Source organism: Maniola hyperantus, chromosome 25 (assembly GCF_902806685.2).
Source record: "Maniola hyperantus chromosome 25, iAphHyp1.2, whole genome shotgun sequence".
Taxonomy (NCBI): domain Eukaryota; kingdom Metazoa; phylum Arthropoda; class Insecta; order Lepidoptera; family Nymphalidae; genus Maniola; species Maniola hyperantus.
The window spans coordinates 2,186,036-2,202,694 of NC_048560.1; the positions used below are offsets into that span (position 1 = coordinate 2,186,036).

Genomic DNA, 16,659 nt, shown 5'->3' on the forward strand with positions numbered 1-16,659 from the left:
GTAAGTATCGATACTTGAGGAGTACTTATTTGTATAGTATCGAAAAAAGATTTGAGTATTATCGAAATGAGTAAGTATCGATACTTAGGTGGTATCGGAAAATCCCTACGCGTGAGTAATATGTTGGCACCATTGCTATTTCTTTATTCCTGATTATGGTGTGATTTGCAATGGTGCAAATCTGCCAACATATGGCTCGCGCATCAAGCTACTACAATATGATCACTTTGTTGTCTATCTGTAGCTCAGACTAAGGGTGAGATATATAGAGCGCACTCTGACTTAGCTTAGACTTAAGACAAAGTTAAAACGAGACAGCTATATCTCTCACATAAATCTGTCTCGTTTTAACTCAGTCTTCAAGTCTGAGCAAAGTCAAAGTGCGCCCTATAGATCTCAGCCTAAAAATCAAGGAGACTTGTCAGACGCGTATACCCGAAAGGGACAAAACAACAAAAGAAATCAACCGCGTATAAAAGGTTATGTTTCATAATTTGCGTTCGCTACAACTGTTACAGCCGATCACACAGCAATGCAACTCCTTTTCAATACTAAATTTAAAACAGAAAGCTAAGGAAAAACTCGTAATATTCGCAATAAATTACTATTACAGAGGTTTGTTGGGCACAAATGACAACTGTGCCCAACAAATAGATAAACTGTGACAAAGACAAAAAACTGCGTTTTTGTCTTTATCACTCTTCAGAGCTTTTCTATACACCTAGCTTGCTCTAACACGGTATTATTATTTTGAAGTCTCCTTGATTCTTAGTCTGTAATCTGTCTAAACGTTTGTCCGTCTGTCGTCTCAAGAAAACCTATAGGGTATTTCCCGTTGATCTAGAATCATAAAATTTCGCAGACCGTAGGAAGGTTAAGGATATGTAAGTAAAGGAAAGATCGGGAAACCGCGAATTTGTGGTTACAACACAAAAAAAAAATACTAAATCACATATAGTCATAAACTTGCAGTGTTCTACATAAAAGTGTTTGTATATCTTGTACGACAAGACTCTACCACTGCAATGCAAAAAGCGGTGTAATCATCAAGCATCGATATAAATGACAAGATATGCTCAAGCGAACAAAATTTTTCACGGTTTTGGAACCAAATAAATCAGCGCCACCTCTTAGATACTAATGAACGACCCGTTTGAAATCCAGACTGACGTCTGGATTTCAGAGGTTGCATTGGTGATAAATAATATATAAATAAACATTTTAGAACCAATGAGTCGGTGCCATTTTGCTTGTTTAATGGCCCTGTCCTTTACGAAGTAAATGTAGCCAAGTGGTTAAGACGATGTGAATCAGTATGGCGGGTGTATTCTAAATCTGAGCGAATGACTTCGTCCGCGTGGACATCACAAATTTTAAACCCCTATTTAACACCATTAGGGTTACGCACCACCAGTCCAGTAGTTTGAGCTGTGCGTTGATAGATCAGTCAGTCACCTTTTCCTTTTATGTATATATAGATTAGTGTAAATTGCAAAATTTCGCAATTTTAACTTCAAACTGACAGAGTTTCATACAAACTTTAAACCCCTATTTTAACCCTTTATAGGGGTTGAATTGAGAAAAATCCTGTCTTAGCGGATGCCTACATCATAATAGCTATCTGCATGCAGAATTTCAGCGCGATTCGTTCAGTAGTTTGAGCTGTGCGTTGATAAATCTGTCAGTCAGTCACCTTTTCCTTTTATATATAATGATTTTATGTGTAAATAAAATAGAATTGTGCACTAATAACTTTTAATTAATTTAAATAATGAGCCTTAGCATTGAGCCATAGACACAGTGCTATGAAATGGGTACGGGTAACATTAGTAAGAGGCTTCAAATTTTACATCTAACAATATATATAGACTAGCGACCCGCCCCGGCTTCGCATGGGTGCAATGTAGATACTAATGTGATGTCAGTGAGAAGTGATTAATAACCCATACTTCCATACTAATATTATAAATGCGACCACCATCGCCTCCGTCTCGTTTTGTTGAGCGTAATATTTTGTTAATTTTCGATGGAAGCTTGATTTCTTCAGACATTTTGTTCAAATATCGTCATATTTCAAGAAATTAAAACGAACCAATATTGAACTATAACTATAAACCTTCCTCTTGAATCACTCTATCTATTGGTGAAAAGTAAGTTTTAGTAAGTAAGCGTAGTTTAAAAGATCTACGCGTTCATACATATGTATGTATGTATGTATATACTTTATTGCACCACAGAAACACAAATGACAGGTTACAAAAAGAAATCTTAATAAGTAGGTACAAAAAGGCGGTCTCATCGCTAAATAGCGATCTCTTCCAGACAACCTTAACGCTAGGGAAAAAACGGACAAATGGAAAATGGGAGGTGGTGTAAAATAAACCTAAATACCAATAGGTAAATAAACTAAACCATATAATAAGAATATAAAATACATATTATTAACACACTAATACATACAAATAAAATATAATAGACATACAAAGACTACATAGATATATACACACATATAGATTTAAATAATAAACTATGCCGTTACTGATGATAGCAAAGATCTAAATGATCTTTGACGTCAATTTTAAATTTGTTAAGGGATTCAGCACGATGGATCTGCGAGGGAAGCTCGTTCCATAAACAGATAGCAGTGACCGACATACATACATACAGACAGCGGGAAGCGACTTTATTTTATACTATGTAGATTGTAGAGATTAGCAAGATATTTACTAAGATAAATAAATTTAGACAGGCGCTTGAATATGAAGAGTTTTTAATTTTTAAATTACTTTTAAACCGTTTACTGCATCTGGTTATGTTTTGAATATGTTTAAGTACATTCCCCGTACATTGCTACGATAGTCATTTCACATTCAGATAGTTAGTCATTTGCTCAGATTAAGAATACACCCGCCATTCTGATATCAAGCTGGTAGCTCACTTACTTTTAGGGTTCCGTAGCCGAATGGCAAAAAACGGAACACTTATAGATTCGTCATGTCTGTCTGTCTGTCTGGATGTATGTCACAGCCACTTTTTTCCGAAACTATAAGAGCTATAAGCTATACTGTGTAAACTTGGTAAGTAGATGTATTCTGTGAATCGCATTAAGATTTTTACACGAAAATAGAAAAACAACAATAAATTTTGGGGTTCCCCATACTTAGAACTGAAACTAAAATTTTTTTTTCATCAAACCCATACGTGTGGGGTTATTTTTGGATAGGTCTTCAAAAATTATATTGAGGTTTCTTATATCATTTTTTTCTAAACTGAATAGTTTGCGCGAGAGACGCTTCCAAAGTGGTAAAATGTGTGTCGTCGTCTCCCCCCCTGTAACTTCTAAAATAAGAGAATGATAAAACTAAACAAATATATGATGTACATTACCATGCAAACTTCCACCGAAAATTGGTTTGAACGAGATCTAGTAAGTAGTTTTTGATTTATCGTGCAAAATGTCGATAAAATACGATTGTACTACGGAACCCTCAGTGCGCGAGTCCGATTCGCACTTGGCCGGTTTTTGTTTATAATAACTGTGGTTTAAAAATAGTACATTGCTTCAAATGTTACGTACATTCGATACATTGCTCGTACATTGCTCTCATGTACAAAGCATGGCCATTTTAGTTCACACTACACACACTGTACACATACACCCGCCATCTTGATGCACACGTTAAGACGGGTTATTCCCGTTGAGTAAACGGGACAAAACCCTCTTGAGTCACACTGGAACACAGGAGAAACGCACCTGGATAGCGCGGGAGCCGTGAGGGTGAGAGGGACGTCCCCATCCCGATGGCGAAATCGACCGGTCGCGAACACTAGGTACCAGTGTGAGTCCTCATATGTTTCACTAAATCACTATTTTGTGTATATTTGTATTTACATAACTTACAAGCGAAAGGCTTTTCGCCAGTGTGAGTCCTCATGTGATTCACTAAATGACTATTCCGTGTACATTTGTATTTACATAACTCACAAGCGAAAGGCTTTTCGCCAGTGTGAGTCCTCATGTGACGCACTAAACTGCTGTTTACTGTACATTTGTATTTACATAACTCACAAGCGAAAGGCTTTTCGCCAGTGTGAGTCCTCATGTGATTCAGTAAATGACTATTTTGTGTACATTTGTATTTACAATACTTACAAGCGAAAGGCATTTCGCCAGTGTGAGTCCTCATGTGATTCAGTAAATGACTATTTTGTGTACATTTGTATTTACAATACTTACAAGCGAAAGGCCTTTCGCCAGTGTGAGTCCTCATGTGCCTCACTAAACTAACGCTTTCTGAACATTTGTATTTACATAACTCACAAGCGAAAGGCTTTTCGCCAGTGTGAGTCCTCATGTGACGCACTAAACTACTGTTTACTGTACATTTGTATTTACATAACTCACAAGCGAAAGGCTTTTCGCCAGTGTGAGTCCTCATGTGATTCAGTAAATGACTATTTTGTGTACATTTGTATTCACAATATTTACAAGCGAAAGGCATTTCGCCAGTGTGAGTCCTCATGTGATTCAGTAAATGACTATTTTGTGTACATTTGTATTTACAATACTTACAAGCGAAAGGCCTTTTGCTAGTGTGAGTCCTCATGTGCCTCACTAAACTAACGCTTTCTGAACATTTGTATTTACATAACTTACAAGCGAAAGGCTTTTCGCCAGTGTGAGTCCTCATGTGCTTCACTAAATTACTATTTTGTGTACATTTGTATTTACATAAATTACAAGCAATAGGCTTTTCACCAGTGTGAGTCCTCATGTGATTCACTAAACTACTGTTTTGTGTACATTTGTATTTACATAACTCACAAGCGAAAGGCTTTTCGCCAGTGTGAGTCCTCATGTGACTCACTAAACTACTGTTTACTGTACATTTGTATTTACATAACTCACAAGCGAAAGGCTTTTCGCCAGTGTGAGTCCTCATGTGATTCAGTAAATGACTATTTTGTGTACATTTGTATTTACAATACTTACAAGCGAAAGGCCTTTCGCCAGTGTGAGTCCTCATGTGCCTCACTAAACTAACGCTTTCTGAACATTCGTATTTACATAACTCACAAGCGAAAGGCTTTTCGCCAGTATGAGTCCTCATGTGACGCACTAAACTACTGTTTACTGTACATTTGTAGTTACATAACTCACAAGCGAAAGGCTTTTCGCCAGTGTGAGTCCTCATGTGATTCAGTAAATGACTATTTTGTGTACATTTGTATTTACAATACTTACAAGCGAAAGGCCTTTCGCTAGTGTGAGTCCTCATGTGCCTCACTAAACTAAAGCTTTCTGTACATTTGTATTTACATAACTCACAAGCGAAAGGCCTATCGCCAGTGTGAGTCCTCCTGGGGCTCGATGACGTACTAGTTTGAGTGGACTTGCGCTCTCCTAATTTACATGAGAAAATGTTTGCGTAAGTGTGTGCCCTAATGTGGGTAACTAAGGAACCTTTCCGTACAAATATCTTTTGGCAAACGTCACAGATGTACTGTATATGGTCAGTATAGTTTCCTAACGGTGTACCGAGTATATCCTGGAAATTATGTTTGTTTTTGAAAAGAGCATTTCGCCTCGTAGTTCGAAAGTTGACATTATCACTTATTTTCGCCAACGATTCCTTTGGGTTCAGTACGGAGTCCTGGGATTTCCTTGAATGTTCGAACATGTTTGTATTATTTTCGGGAGACAATATATCCACCTCGTCGTCTGTATCAGTCGGATGTTCTTCGTCTCCGTCATTGGTCGCGAGCACTGAAGGAGCGACTGAAACAACAACAGTCCATACTTAACCCACACTTCCATACTAATATTACAAGTGTGTCTGTGTGTCTGTTTGTCTGTTACCTACTTACGACCCATCGGCTAGATAATTTGCATTAGCGAGCATCATCAAGTTAGGAAATACATATTTTGTAATTTTATTTGATGGAATTTTGACGACCCTAGCGCAGTGGTAGGAGCACTGTGGCCTTATTAGTGGAAGGTCCCGGGTTCGATTTCCAGCAGGGGGAAAATGGAATTTAAACAACATACAGCAACAACAGGAAACATACAGCATTATGCTGAGCTGAAACCTTTGTTCGTGTTGTGTCACACATGACAGTTTGTTCCGGCGCTTCTTCTGCTTGAGGCCTTCTGGCTGTAATGCTCAAATGGGGGGAGCGCCGGGACAACCAGACCAAAGGTATAAAGTGACGCGTAGGCACAACTTACAAAAAACACGTTTTTTTTTCTTTTCTCTGGTCTAGTCTGGTGGGAGCCTTGGGCCGTGGCTAATTACCACCCTACCGGGAAAACCGTACCGCCAAGCGATTTAGCGTTCCGGTACGATGAGGTGGTTCCATAAGTGTTAAGTTTTTTTTTTAGTACAAAAAAGATAGGTATGAGTCCTAACATAGGAGCTAAAACGCGTGTAAAGTTAGTTGTCTTACCCAAAGCTTGATCGCAGTCTCCCGACGACTTCCGCTTGTAAATAATGTGCCTGAAAGGATACAATTTTAATTTTATGTTACACGTGCGTAAAGCAGCAAATATAAGAGCAGAGCCGGGGACGAGAGTTCCGAATAGCGCCGAGTTTGAATGCGCACGAGTATCGTTCGCAATTATTCAATACATTTGTCAGTAAACACAAACATGCTGCAATACACCTGAGTCGCCAACAACTTGTACCGCAGGCCTCTAGTCTCGTCCAACATCGTCAGTACTGGTTACTGCTATAGTCCCATGTGTACACGAAAACGTTCAAAATACGGCGTTTTGTGAGCAAGTGTTAGAAGTTTTACACTCATTAGTTTTTGATGTAAATGATGCATACTCAAGGGCGGATCCAGCTTTGGTGCCAGGGGGGGGGTCACATAGTCGTGGTCAAGTCTTTAACCTATTGGAGGCCCTGGGCACATTAGAATAACGGGGCCCCTATGATCTTGACAGAGTAGGTACTATTTTCTTGGAATAGGCAAAGAAAGCAGATAAGTCACGTTCAAGACGTATTATAAATGCGAATGTTTCTATCTATCTGTTACCTTTTCAAAGTCCATATTCTAAATCAAAATTTGGTACTATTCAGAGATAGTTTACACTCGGAAACGGCTTTTTATCCCGGAAAATTAAAGGGTTCTCACGGAAATTTTAAAAAACTAAATCTATGTGGACGAAGTTGCGGGCATTAACCAATATAAAGTAAAAGCGCGAGCGAAGCGAGCGCGAAATTTTTCATATATTTACGAAAAAATCATAAGGTAGCTACTAATATTATAAATGAGAAAGCGTGTCTATCTACTTATCTGTTACCATTTGACGGTCTATCTTTTTGACCAGGTACTACACAGAGAAAGCTTTCATCCCGGAAACCTGCATACACTTTTTATGCGGAAAATCAAAGAGTTCCTTCGGTTTTTTGAAAACCTAAATCAATGCGGACAAGGTTGCGGGCGGGCAACAACTAATACAGAGCAAAAGCGCGAGCGAAGCGAGCGCGAAATGTTCTGTCTGTCTATCATCTTGTTAGGTACTTTTTCACGGCCAAATGTAGGTAGGTAGGTACTACTCAGTGATAGCTTGCATCTCGGAAGGGATTTTTAATCGAAGTGAACCGTACGTGCGAGCGAAGCGAGCGCAAAATTTATGACATTATTTACAAAAAAGAAAAGATAGATGTCAGAAATATTGTATTACGATATAGATAAATGCCAAAAATTTTGTACTAAAAACTATAAAGTCATCTGTTGTATAAAGAATAGTTCTATTATCTTTAGGGGTCCCCAGATGCAACGAGCGCTTGGATAATAAAAACTTTACTATAAATAATAAAGGACCAATCCGACCAATACATTATAGGTATATAATACATATTATTTTTTACTTTTAGAGGTTTTTACTGTCGGGAATTTTTTAAAAAGTGTGAAAAAGAAAGAAATATTCTATCATTTGCGTAAAGGCAATAAAGATCGGATATAAGACTATTTAACAATCTCTACGGTCCTTTGTTTGAGATGGCTTTTTTGACCGTTGATTTTATCGAAATAAATATGTTTTTGGGTATTAAAATATCGGTTGGTCTGTTATACATAGTTTGGTGATCTGGCAGGGACTACTGGGCCCCAATCGATCGTGGGCCCTGGGCAAGTGCCGTGTGATGTTCTTCAATAATTGAAGAACGACACACGAAATGTGACATCTCGATGAAAGGTAGCGGTGGCGCGGTAAAATTCAAATTTTGGATGCGTTTGTTTGCAAGAACATAATGTTTTTGCCATCATACAAAATATTATATTAAATTGATTAAGTATTGAAGGAACTTACATAAAATCTAGGTATATAAAAATATAAAAAACATTATGTTTAACAATTTTAATTAGTGGTCCACCTAGGTCCTGGACGCAGCCCAGGGGGGGGTCATGACCCCCGTGACCCCCCCCTTGGATCCGCCCTTGTGCATACTACTGGTAGTATGAATGATAAAGTCAGTTAAGGTGACGCAGGACGCTCGACCGAAATTGGCAGCGCACGTAGTTAACATGTTTGCTTTTCACTTGACATTGTATGAGAAAGCTGAGAGGCACGATGATTTTCACCGAAATCAAGCGCGCGAAAGGGGTTTAGGATAAGTATTTTTGAGAAAAAACTACTGAATTTATGTTTGCAAAGTAAAGTTATTTCAACTAATGAATAAATAAACTATGTCTAATGATAATTTTTTTTAGAATTTTCATATCCCTAATCTTATTTATTTACGCCCAAAGTTGTCATAAATTTAGTGTTAAAATTGGAATCTTTTGAGGCTCGTAACTTTTAAATCAATATTTTTTTCAATGTTTTATATATCAATGAACCTAGATAAAGACGAGATAAATCGATATAATTCTTAGTTTTGTGCGTACAATATCGAATGTTGTTGTATTTTCCCTCCTACGTTTGTATGAAGAAAGCACTGAAGTGAGTCCCCCTTAACTAAGTTGTGTAGAAAGTAGAAACCAAAGGAGTATGGGTTCAATTAAACCCGCCATACCTCTTCCAGGTTAGCCCGCTTCCACCTTAGACTGTATTAACACTTACCACCAGGTGAGATTGCAGTCAAGAGCTAACTTGTATAATACGATGACTAGATGATAACAATTGATTAAACATTATCTTGAAATTGATTTTAGCGTTTAAACTACCGTGAGTGATTTCCATTATAAATACTATCTGTCCCGGCTCACTCACGTGTGTAGTCGACGTTAGCCCGACTAGTTTCGAACCCATACGGGGTCCTTTTTCAAGGGAGTCCGTCCGCGCACGCGTCGCGGTTTTGACTGCGGGACGCACGTGCCGCTGCCCGTAGAGCCCGTTGTGAGGGTGGCTGGGGTGGGGGGGGAGACACCCTTGAAAAAGGACCCCGTATGGGTTCGAAACTATAGTCGGGCTAACGTCGACTACACACGTGAGTAAGCCGGGACAGATAGTATTTATAATTGAAATTGATTATTTTATGGTCAAGTAGGAATTTTCCAAACATGCCATATCTGAATATAAAAAAAAGCATAAGCTTATCAGTTATCACGTATGGTACGTACGCGGCGGGAGCCTGTGTTTCGGTCGCTGGTTCGGCCGCGGCTGGCTCGTCTTCATCATGTTCGTCAACTTCCCGCTTGACTGCAACTGCTGCACCAGTTGCGGCAGGCGCGTCTAGTGCTGTCCGTCCGTCCGCGTCGGAGTGTGCTATGTACAAGTCGCAGGAGTCAGGCTCCGACACGGCCGACACCATGGCAGACTGTAGTTGGTGCTTCACGCGGCTTATCAGTTTCACGTGTCGTATTGTTACCTGAAACCAGTTCATGCCTTTAGGCTAATTTAAGCACCTAAAGGTGGCGGCTGACCTGAAATGTCATCGTAGAGTAACATTCGCAAAGAGCGTGTATGTTACAGCATTTTACAAACATGTCACGCGGACTGACTAGACAAATGCTTTCTCTTTTTTTGTTCATTATGTGCACACACTTGACCACAAACACAAATGATGGAAAGTGATGTTGTGGAGTAATATGAGACGCGTTTACATAGAATCTGCATATTCACTCTTGATTTATAGATGCCCGTATTATAATCGGTAGGATACACAGATCGTGGAAGAGTATTCCAAACCTTAGGCGTATGAGGAATGATGACACAAAACGTTTCGTGCGTGTAGAGTAGATAGAACGTTGACGACATAAGGATGGAAACTCGCCTGATGTCTAGCGGTTCAGTGGTAAAAAGGTGGAGGGACAAGATTGAAATGTTCCTGAGCTCACTGTCTGAAATATATCCTATAGAACACAGATAAGCTGGTAACACTCACATGTAACATGTTACACTACGGCCAAATGACACAGGTGGCACCCTTACATTCTGTTACATATAACAATAAAGTGCATCAAACATTCCTCACCACTTCGTGTCTGTCAAGTAGCTCCATCATCAGGGAGCGCGCTCTCAAGCTCTTGTGCCTGAATGTGCTAAAGTTCACCAGTCTCTGGGCACATTGCACACAAAGTGTTTGTCTCAGCTTTCCTTCACCACACAACTGCAACAAACACAACTGATTCATACACGGACAGCTCGAGCAGTCCTGCACTGTAGGTGATTCTATAAAACCTGCATCAATCATTATTTTCAACTAGCTTATGCTCGCGACTTCGTCCGCGTGGACTACAAAATTTCAAACCCCTATTTCACCCCCTTAGGGGTGGAATTTTCAAAAATCCTTTCTTAGCAGATGCCTACGTCATAATAGCTATCTGCATGCCAAATTTCAGCCCGATCCGTTCAGTAGTTTGAGCTGTGCGTTGATAGATCAGTCAGTCAGTCAGTCAGTCAGTCAGTCAGTCAGTCAGTCATAGACACTATCTATTAGATATAGATTATTGTGATTGGCTGATTCATGTTATTCTTGTTACAACAGTGCATTGTAACTAATAGTAAGCAAGTGTGAGCCAATCAGTGATTGTCACAATGTAGCTGTCATTCTACCGTAATTGAGTCACTGGTCTACTGCGCGAGTAGTTCACACTGCTCTAAGACTGAGATCTATAGAACGCACTTTGATTTTGCTCAGACTTAAGATTGAGCTAAAACGAGACAGATTTATGTGAGATATATAGCTCTGTCTCGTTTTAACTCTGTCTTAAATCTAAGCAAAGTCAGAGTGCACTCTATAGATCTCAGCCTTAGACTGCACACTGACTTTTGAATGATATAAATGTACAACTTACAGGATGTCCTACTAAATGTTCATATGCTTTTTCCAACTTGTATTTACTGATCAGAACCAGCTTGCTGCGAGTGTCCAGGCATATCATGCAGACCTGTGCAAATCATTTTTAAACATAAAAAATTGCAGGATTCAAACGTGTGTCTCCCTGGGCATAGCACCTGTAGTGCCGGCTGCTAGGCCATGGTTCACTTGCTGCCAAGTGCCAAAATTTGAGATATTATTATTATTATTAATAATATGAGATATGTTTCCATTCAGTACTTAAGCGACTACACAAAACACAATCATGAAAACCGGCCAAGTGCGAGTCAGGCTCGCGCAATGAGGGTTCGGTACTACAGTCGTATTTTTTCGACATTTTGCACGATATTTAAAAAACAATGATGAATAAAATTAAATAAAAATCTGTTTTAGAATGTACAGGTGAAGACTTTTCATATGATACCCCACTTGATATAGTCACTCACTTCGAAAGTTGAAAATACTAATTATTATTTCATGACCACAATTTAATTTTTTTGTGTTTGATCTTACCCTAAATTCACGGTTTTCAGATTTTTCCCCAAATATTAGCTATAAGATCTACCTATCTGCCAAATTTCATGATTCTAGGTCAACAGGAAGTACCCTGTAGGTTTCTTGACAGAAAGACAGACACACAGACAGACAGACAACAAAGTGATCCTATAAGGGTTCCGTTTTTCTTTTTGAGGTACGGAACCCTAAAAATTATTATTAATTATTATGCAAAGTGTTGTAAGTATGACTATTTCCACCTTCCATAATGAACTTGAAATATCAATTGCATATACTAAGGTTAACCTTTGAAAGGGCCTATTGTACATTATAATATATCAATAACACTATAACATCCGAGCTTAAGATGAAAGTTATGAGCATTTTGGAGGAGTTACCAGCACTGTTGAGGGGACAGCACCAGTACGAATCTGCCTTGAACCACTTTCTGATTCATAAATGTCATCACTTAGAAAGTGCTGCGAGCAGACCACAGCAGGCTCTGGCAGGAGAGTGTCTTGTTTGCCGAGGGCTCTGAGCCAAGCAGCACGAAGATGCACTTCTCTGGGGAACCTGAAAATTACACCCTGTACTTTAAGACTAAACTTTCGTAACGTGTGACTCGAGTATAACAATAGTTCAACAAAAGGCAAATAGCTCTGCCTAGACTTAGAGGGGAACTTTAGAGTTGGATACAGACTCGCTCGCTTTGTGGACGCGAAGTTGTGATGTGTACTGCGATCAGCCTGGAGGGAGAAAGGGGCAATACAGAAACTGACATTTCCAAGGTGGCATTAAGCACCCCATTGTTTGCATCACGGCCCAAATAGTAAGTATATGTACTTGTATAACAATGGTTTTAAATGAAACACTCACTCGTGAAATGTAATCTTTTCGGATTCGGAGACGACCTCCGCAGTGGTTTTGCAGAAGGGCACACAACACCGCATTTCTACGAATATCAAAATTAAAACTTTTCTGTAACTACATAATTCGTAAGTATTTTTTTTAGACGAATCACCTATAGGCGCAGTGCGCAGTGCCCAGTGGCAAAGAGTACCTATATAATCACTACGCCCAGTGGCTCATCACGCTCAGATTTAGAGAATCCCTGTACTCTTTGGAGAATATCCTGTAGCTGAATGAGCTGTAGGTATCACGTAGGTATACATATTAATCTATGGTACCTATGTAGGTAGGAATTTCTTAATTTCTTCAATTACAAGTACCTACCTAGGTAGGTAGGTACCTAGCAATATTCAACAAGCATTTTACCATAGAGTAGTATTCATAGATTAATATGTATACCTGAAAGTACCATTATATTAGAGTAGGTACATTTTACTTTGAAAGTTGAAACTGGAAACCACGTTATAATCCAAGTATTAATCTATGTCTGTGGTTCAAACGAAAAAGACGTTGATAAGGCTCAAAAAAGCTAGAACCCAGAGCCGTAAAACCAGTAAAAAAAAAAGACGTTGATACGTAGATTGAATTAAAAAAAGCTAGATTGAAGTACTGTGTAACCGCGTATGAGATAGCGATAGCACGACGTAACGATGAATAACACGATAATTATTACCATTGTTTAGTAATTAGTCAATTTGTATTAACCGATCAACAAAATTTGTATTAAACGTTTTTTATGTGAAAACAAATAAATAACTAATGAGAAATACAATGACGCCACGAATTCTCAAAGTTTGTTTTGCAACTAAAGTTGTATTCCTTGTATGCATTCTTGAAAAAAATCGGTACACGATACGGGACAAAAAAATAGGTTAGCTGCGTCTCTGTTTATCACATTAGTAACTTTATCTGTGTTCTCTTTTTAGTGTGAATGAGAAAGCAAACGTTCCTGTATCTAGCTTTATTACTCTATCTACGCGTTGATACTTGACAAGATGGCGGTGTTAGCAAAGTCTAAATGGGTTCCGATTTTCGCCACGCACCAAAAAAAGGCTCCAAAGTGTTCAACTTCGAATCCAGAGCCGTATATCCAGTTGAAACGTAATGCTTACATACTCTTTGACCAGTTGGAATATCCTATATGTTATTGGTCCGTGGAAAAAAATTCGAGGAAAATGTCTGCTTTCGAAAGACTTGAAAATTATTTTTATGTTGAAAATTATTAGCTGCACCAATATTGATATAAACTTTACAAAATAATCAGGTGAATATTGCAGTTAAGCAATGCAACTGTGCTACCAAAGTGACGATGGTGACTCATCGGGGTGTTTTTGCATAACAATCGATTGGATAAAATATATAGGTTAAGATATTCGTGGTGTTGTAGGGAGTAATTCTACACAAATTCGTGCATTACATTTGTTGATAAATACACAATTATGTTACGCTAATAACACGCGTGTACATATTTTAGTTTATTTATAGTCTTGATGCGGAAACGTATCGATATGTCATCGGCTTTGAACCTTAGGTTTTTTTGTGTATAAAATGCTATGCTGTCTAAATAAAGTTCAAATCTTGAGGTTGCGAAAGCGCTCCAGTATCAACTGACATTCGCAACCTTGTAATAAACGAATAGAAAGCATTAGTTACCTCGAATAGGTAGACAATAGTGAAAATCTCCTATGATTTCCTGCTGCCCTGGTCAATAATATATTGTGTGCCTTAAGTTTTGTTTCAATGATCGCTACCCCACTAATAATAATTAATTTCCTTAAATTATAGTTAATTACAGTCTATTATATTTAGTAATTTTATAGTAATTAGTAGATACTTAGTTTAATAGTGGTTCTACCTATTTGAAAACTCAATTCCCTTATAAACTTTGACAACACCCACACACTTTTGTATCCTATAAATAATGAGCATATTTTTGTTTAACACCGTTTTATTTACTTACCACAATTCTCTTTAGTTTTCTGCTCACTGGATACCACGCCACGCCACGCTGGCTAAGTGCGGATTGGCATACTTCACACACCTTTTGATTATGGACAACTCTTAGGTATGCACTTGCAGGTTTCATCACAATGTTTTCCTTCACCGTTAGAGCAAGTGACATTTAATTACTTAAAATGCTCATACTCAAAGTTAAAGGTGCATGCCCGGGATGGAACCCCCAACTTCCCGTTAGGAGGCGGATCTCTTAACCACTAAGCTGTAACACCTTAATCCAAAAATCCAAAAAATACTAATCTAAATTTTGCAACAATCATCAGTTGATTTATCATTCTCATTCTAAATATATAAAAGGAAAAGGTGACTGACTGACTGATCTATCAACACACAGCTCAAACTACTGGACGGATCAGGTTGAAATTTGGCATGCAGATAGCTATTATGACATAGGCATCCGCTAAGAAAGGATTTTTGAAAATTCAACCCCTAAAGGTGTGAAATAGGGGTTTGAAATTTGTGTAGTACACGTGGACGAAGTGGCAAGCATAAGCTAGTTTTTTATTTTAGTGACAAATTCTAAGAATATGTACTTAATTTAGGTACTTCTGTTTTAATATTGGATATCCTTGGCAAATAATTTAAACGTGTACCACTGAAATGGACATCATATATACAGCTTCTAAATAGGTCAAGCGCATAAATTTTTGCTTGAGTCAAATATTTTGATTGTTAACAAAGTTTGCTGGATGCTTGAGTCAAGCATTTACGTGCTTGACGTGTGATTGATGCAGATTTTATCTTTTTGCTTGTTACGATGTTCGAACAGTGTTTGAGGAATCAGTACCCTTATTATAAGTGCAAAAGTGTGTTTGTTTGTTGGTTTGTCCTTCGATCACGTCGGAACGGTTCAACGGATTGACGTGATTTTTTACATGGGTATAGATAAAGACCTGGAGAGTGACATAGGCTACTTTTCATCCCGGAAAATCAATGAGTTCCCACAGGATTTTTAAAAAATCTAATTCCACGCGGACAAAGTCGCAGGCATCAGCTAGTGAAAAATATATGTGCTTGACCCCAAGCCGCTTGGCTGTCTCTGAAGCTCTTAACGAGCAGGTCAGCAATTGGGTATTTGTATGTGTCAAAAATAATTTATTTCTCAGCGATTATTAAATAGAGGGTCTTCCAAAATATGTAAAATCCACGCCCTTTGTTAGTTTCAAGTGTAATGACCATTTTAAATTATCAATTATACTAAAAAAAGCACGTCAAATGATTGTGACGTCACATTTCAGTATTTCATAGTAGCTCGCATACTAATCGCGCGGTTTTGACGTTTGATAAAAAGTTACTCATTCGACTAGTTGTCAAATACCGAATTGCAGGTCCATCGTATTTATATTAGTGGAGGTCAGTGAAACAAACCATCAGGAAAGCTCTATAAGCATTTTTAATCATTTATTTATTTGCATAGACTGAGGTAGGTACAATAGATTTTTTTTTTATTTTTTTTAATAGAGATAGCGAGCAAACGAGCAGGCGGGTCACCTGATGTTAAGTGATTACCGCCGCCCATGAACATTTGCAGCACCAGAGGAACCGCCGATGCGTTGCCGGCCTTTAAGGAATTTGTTGGTCCGCCCGTTGAATAACCCCATGTTGTAATCTAGTGGGAACACCGCCGATGGGAGTTGGTTCTACAGTTATGCTTATAGTTGTTATGTTATGTTATCTTTTTGTTTCAGAAGTTTGAAAATGGAACAAAACATTCGGACAGATACAGCTAAATAATGCAGATACAAATAGTTTGCTTCTGTGAATCTGAAAGTGCAAGTGCGAATGGACATGTCCGTTAATGTTATATTGATTTGATACGTGTTGTTAGTGAATGACAACTATGTCTGACGAAGAAGACTCATCGCCCGATTGGGCATTGGCTCCAACGAATAGTGTACCAGGTGAGAATTTCATATTGTAGTTTATATACACACACACATAACAGCTAAATAATGCACACACAAATAGT

The 16,659-nt window shown here is 38.4% G+C and overlaps 2 protein-coding genes across 6 annotated transcripts in view; one reads left to right on the forward strand and one right to left on the reverse strand.

Annotated features, from left to right (window-relative positions):
• Positions 1-114: 114 nt before the first annotated feature.
• LOC117993959 (zinc finger protein 271-like) lies at positions 115-12,892 on the reverse strand. Of its 5 annotated transcripts, none has more exons than XR_011238196.1 (8): positions 12,642-12,892; positions 12,164-12,338; positions 11,248-11,340; positions 10,425-10,559; positions 9,571-9,818; positions 6,448-6,497; positions 3,645-5,779; positions 115-3,603 (listed from the first exon to the last, which is right to left on the reverse strand). XR_011238196.1 is itself a non-coding variant. In XM_069507311.1 (8 exons), exons 1-8 carry the CDS (start codon positions 12,713-12,715, stop codon positions 3,828-3,830), a joined length of 2,664 nt encoding a protein of 887 aa, XP_069363412.1. In that variant the 5' UTR covers positions 12,716-12,892; the 3' UTR covers positions 115-3,827. The 5 variants fall into 5 exon arrangements, 4 of the variants coding, with proteins under 4 accessions (XP_069363412.1, XP_069363411.1, XP_069363410.1 ...); XM_069507311.1 differs by having other exon boundaries at positions 115-4,820; positions 4,884-5,779; XM_069507310.1 differs by having other exon boundaries at positions 115-5,767.
• Positions 12,893-13,781: 889 nt separating this feature from the next.
• Positions 13,782-16,659, forward strand: part of gek (serine/threonine-protein kinase gek) — a 61,594-nt gene continuing 58,716 nt past the window's right edge. Inside the window, exons 1-2 of the mRNA XM_069507273.1 lie at positions 13,782-13,938; positions 16,379-16,591. Of these exons, the coding sequence (XP_069363374.1) occupies positions 16,522-16,591 (70 nt within the window). The 5' untranslated portion in view covers positions 13,782-13,938; positions 16,379-16,521. The remainder of the gene's footprint in view (positions 13,939-16,378; positions 16,592-16,659) is intronic.

Excerpts from the sequence above, each read along its gene's own strand:
- LOC117993959 (XM_069507309.1), bottom strand. The coding sequence starts at position 12,715 with ATGCGGTGTTGTGTGCCCTTCTGCAAAACCACTGCGGAGGTCGTCTCC. Across the intron at positions 12,339-12,641 it reads GAAAAGATTACATTTCACGA|GTTCCCCAGAGAAGTGCATC; the intron begins GTGAGTGTTTCA and ends TGTAATTTTCAG. Across the intron at positions 9,819-10,424 it reads TACTTGACAGACACGAAGTG|GTAACAATACGACACGTGAA; the intron begins GTGAGGAATGTT and ends AACTGGTTTCAG.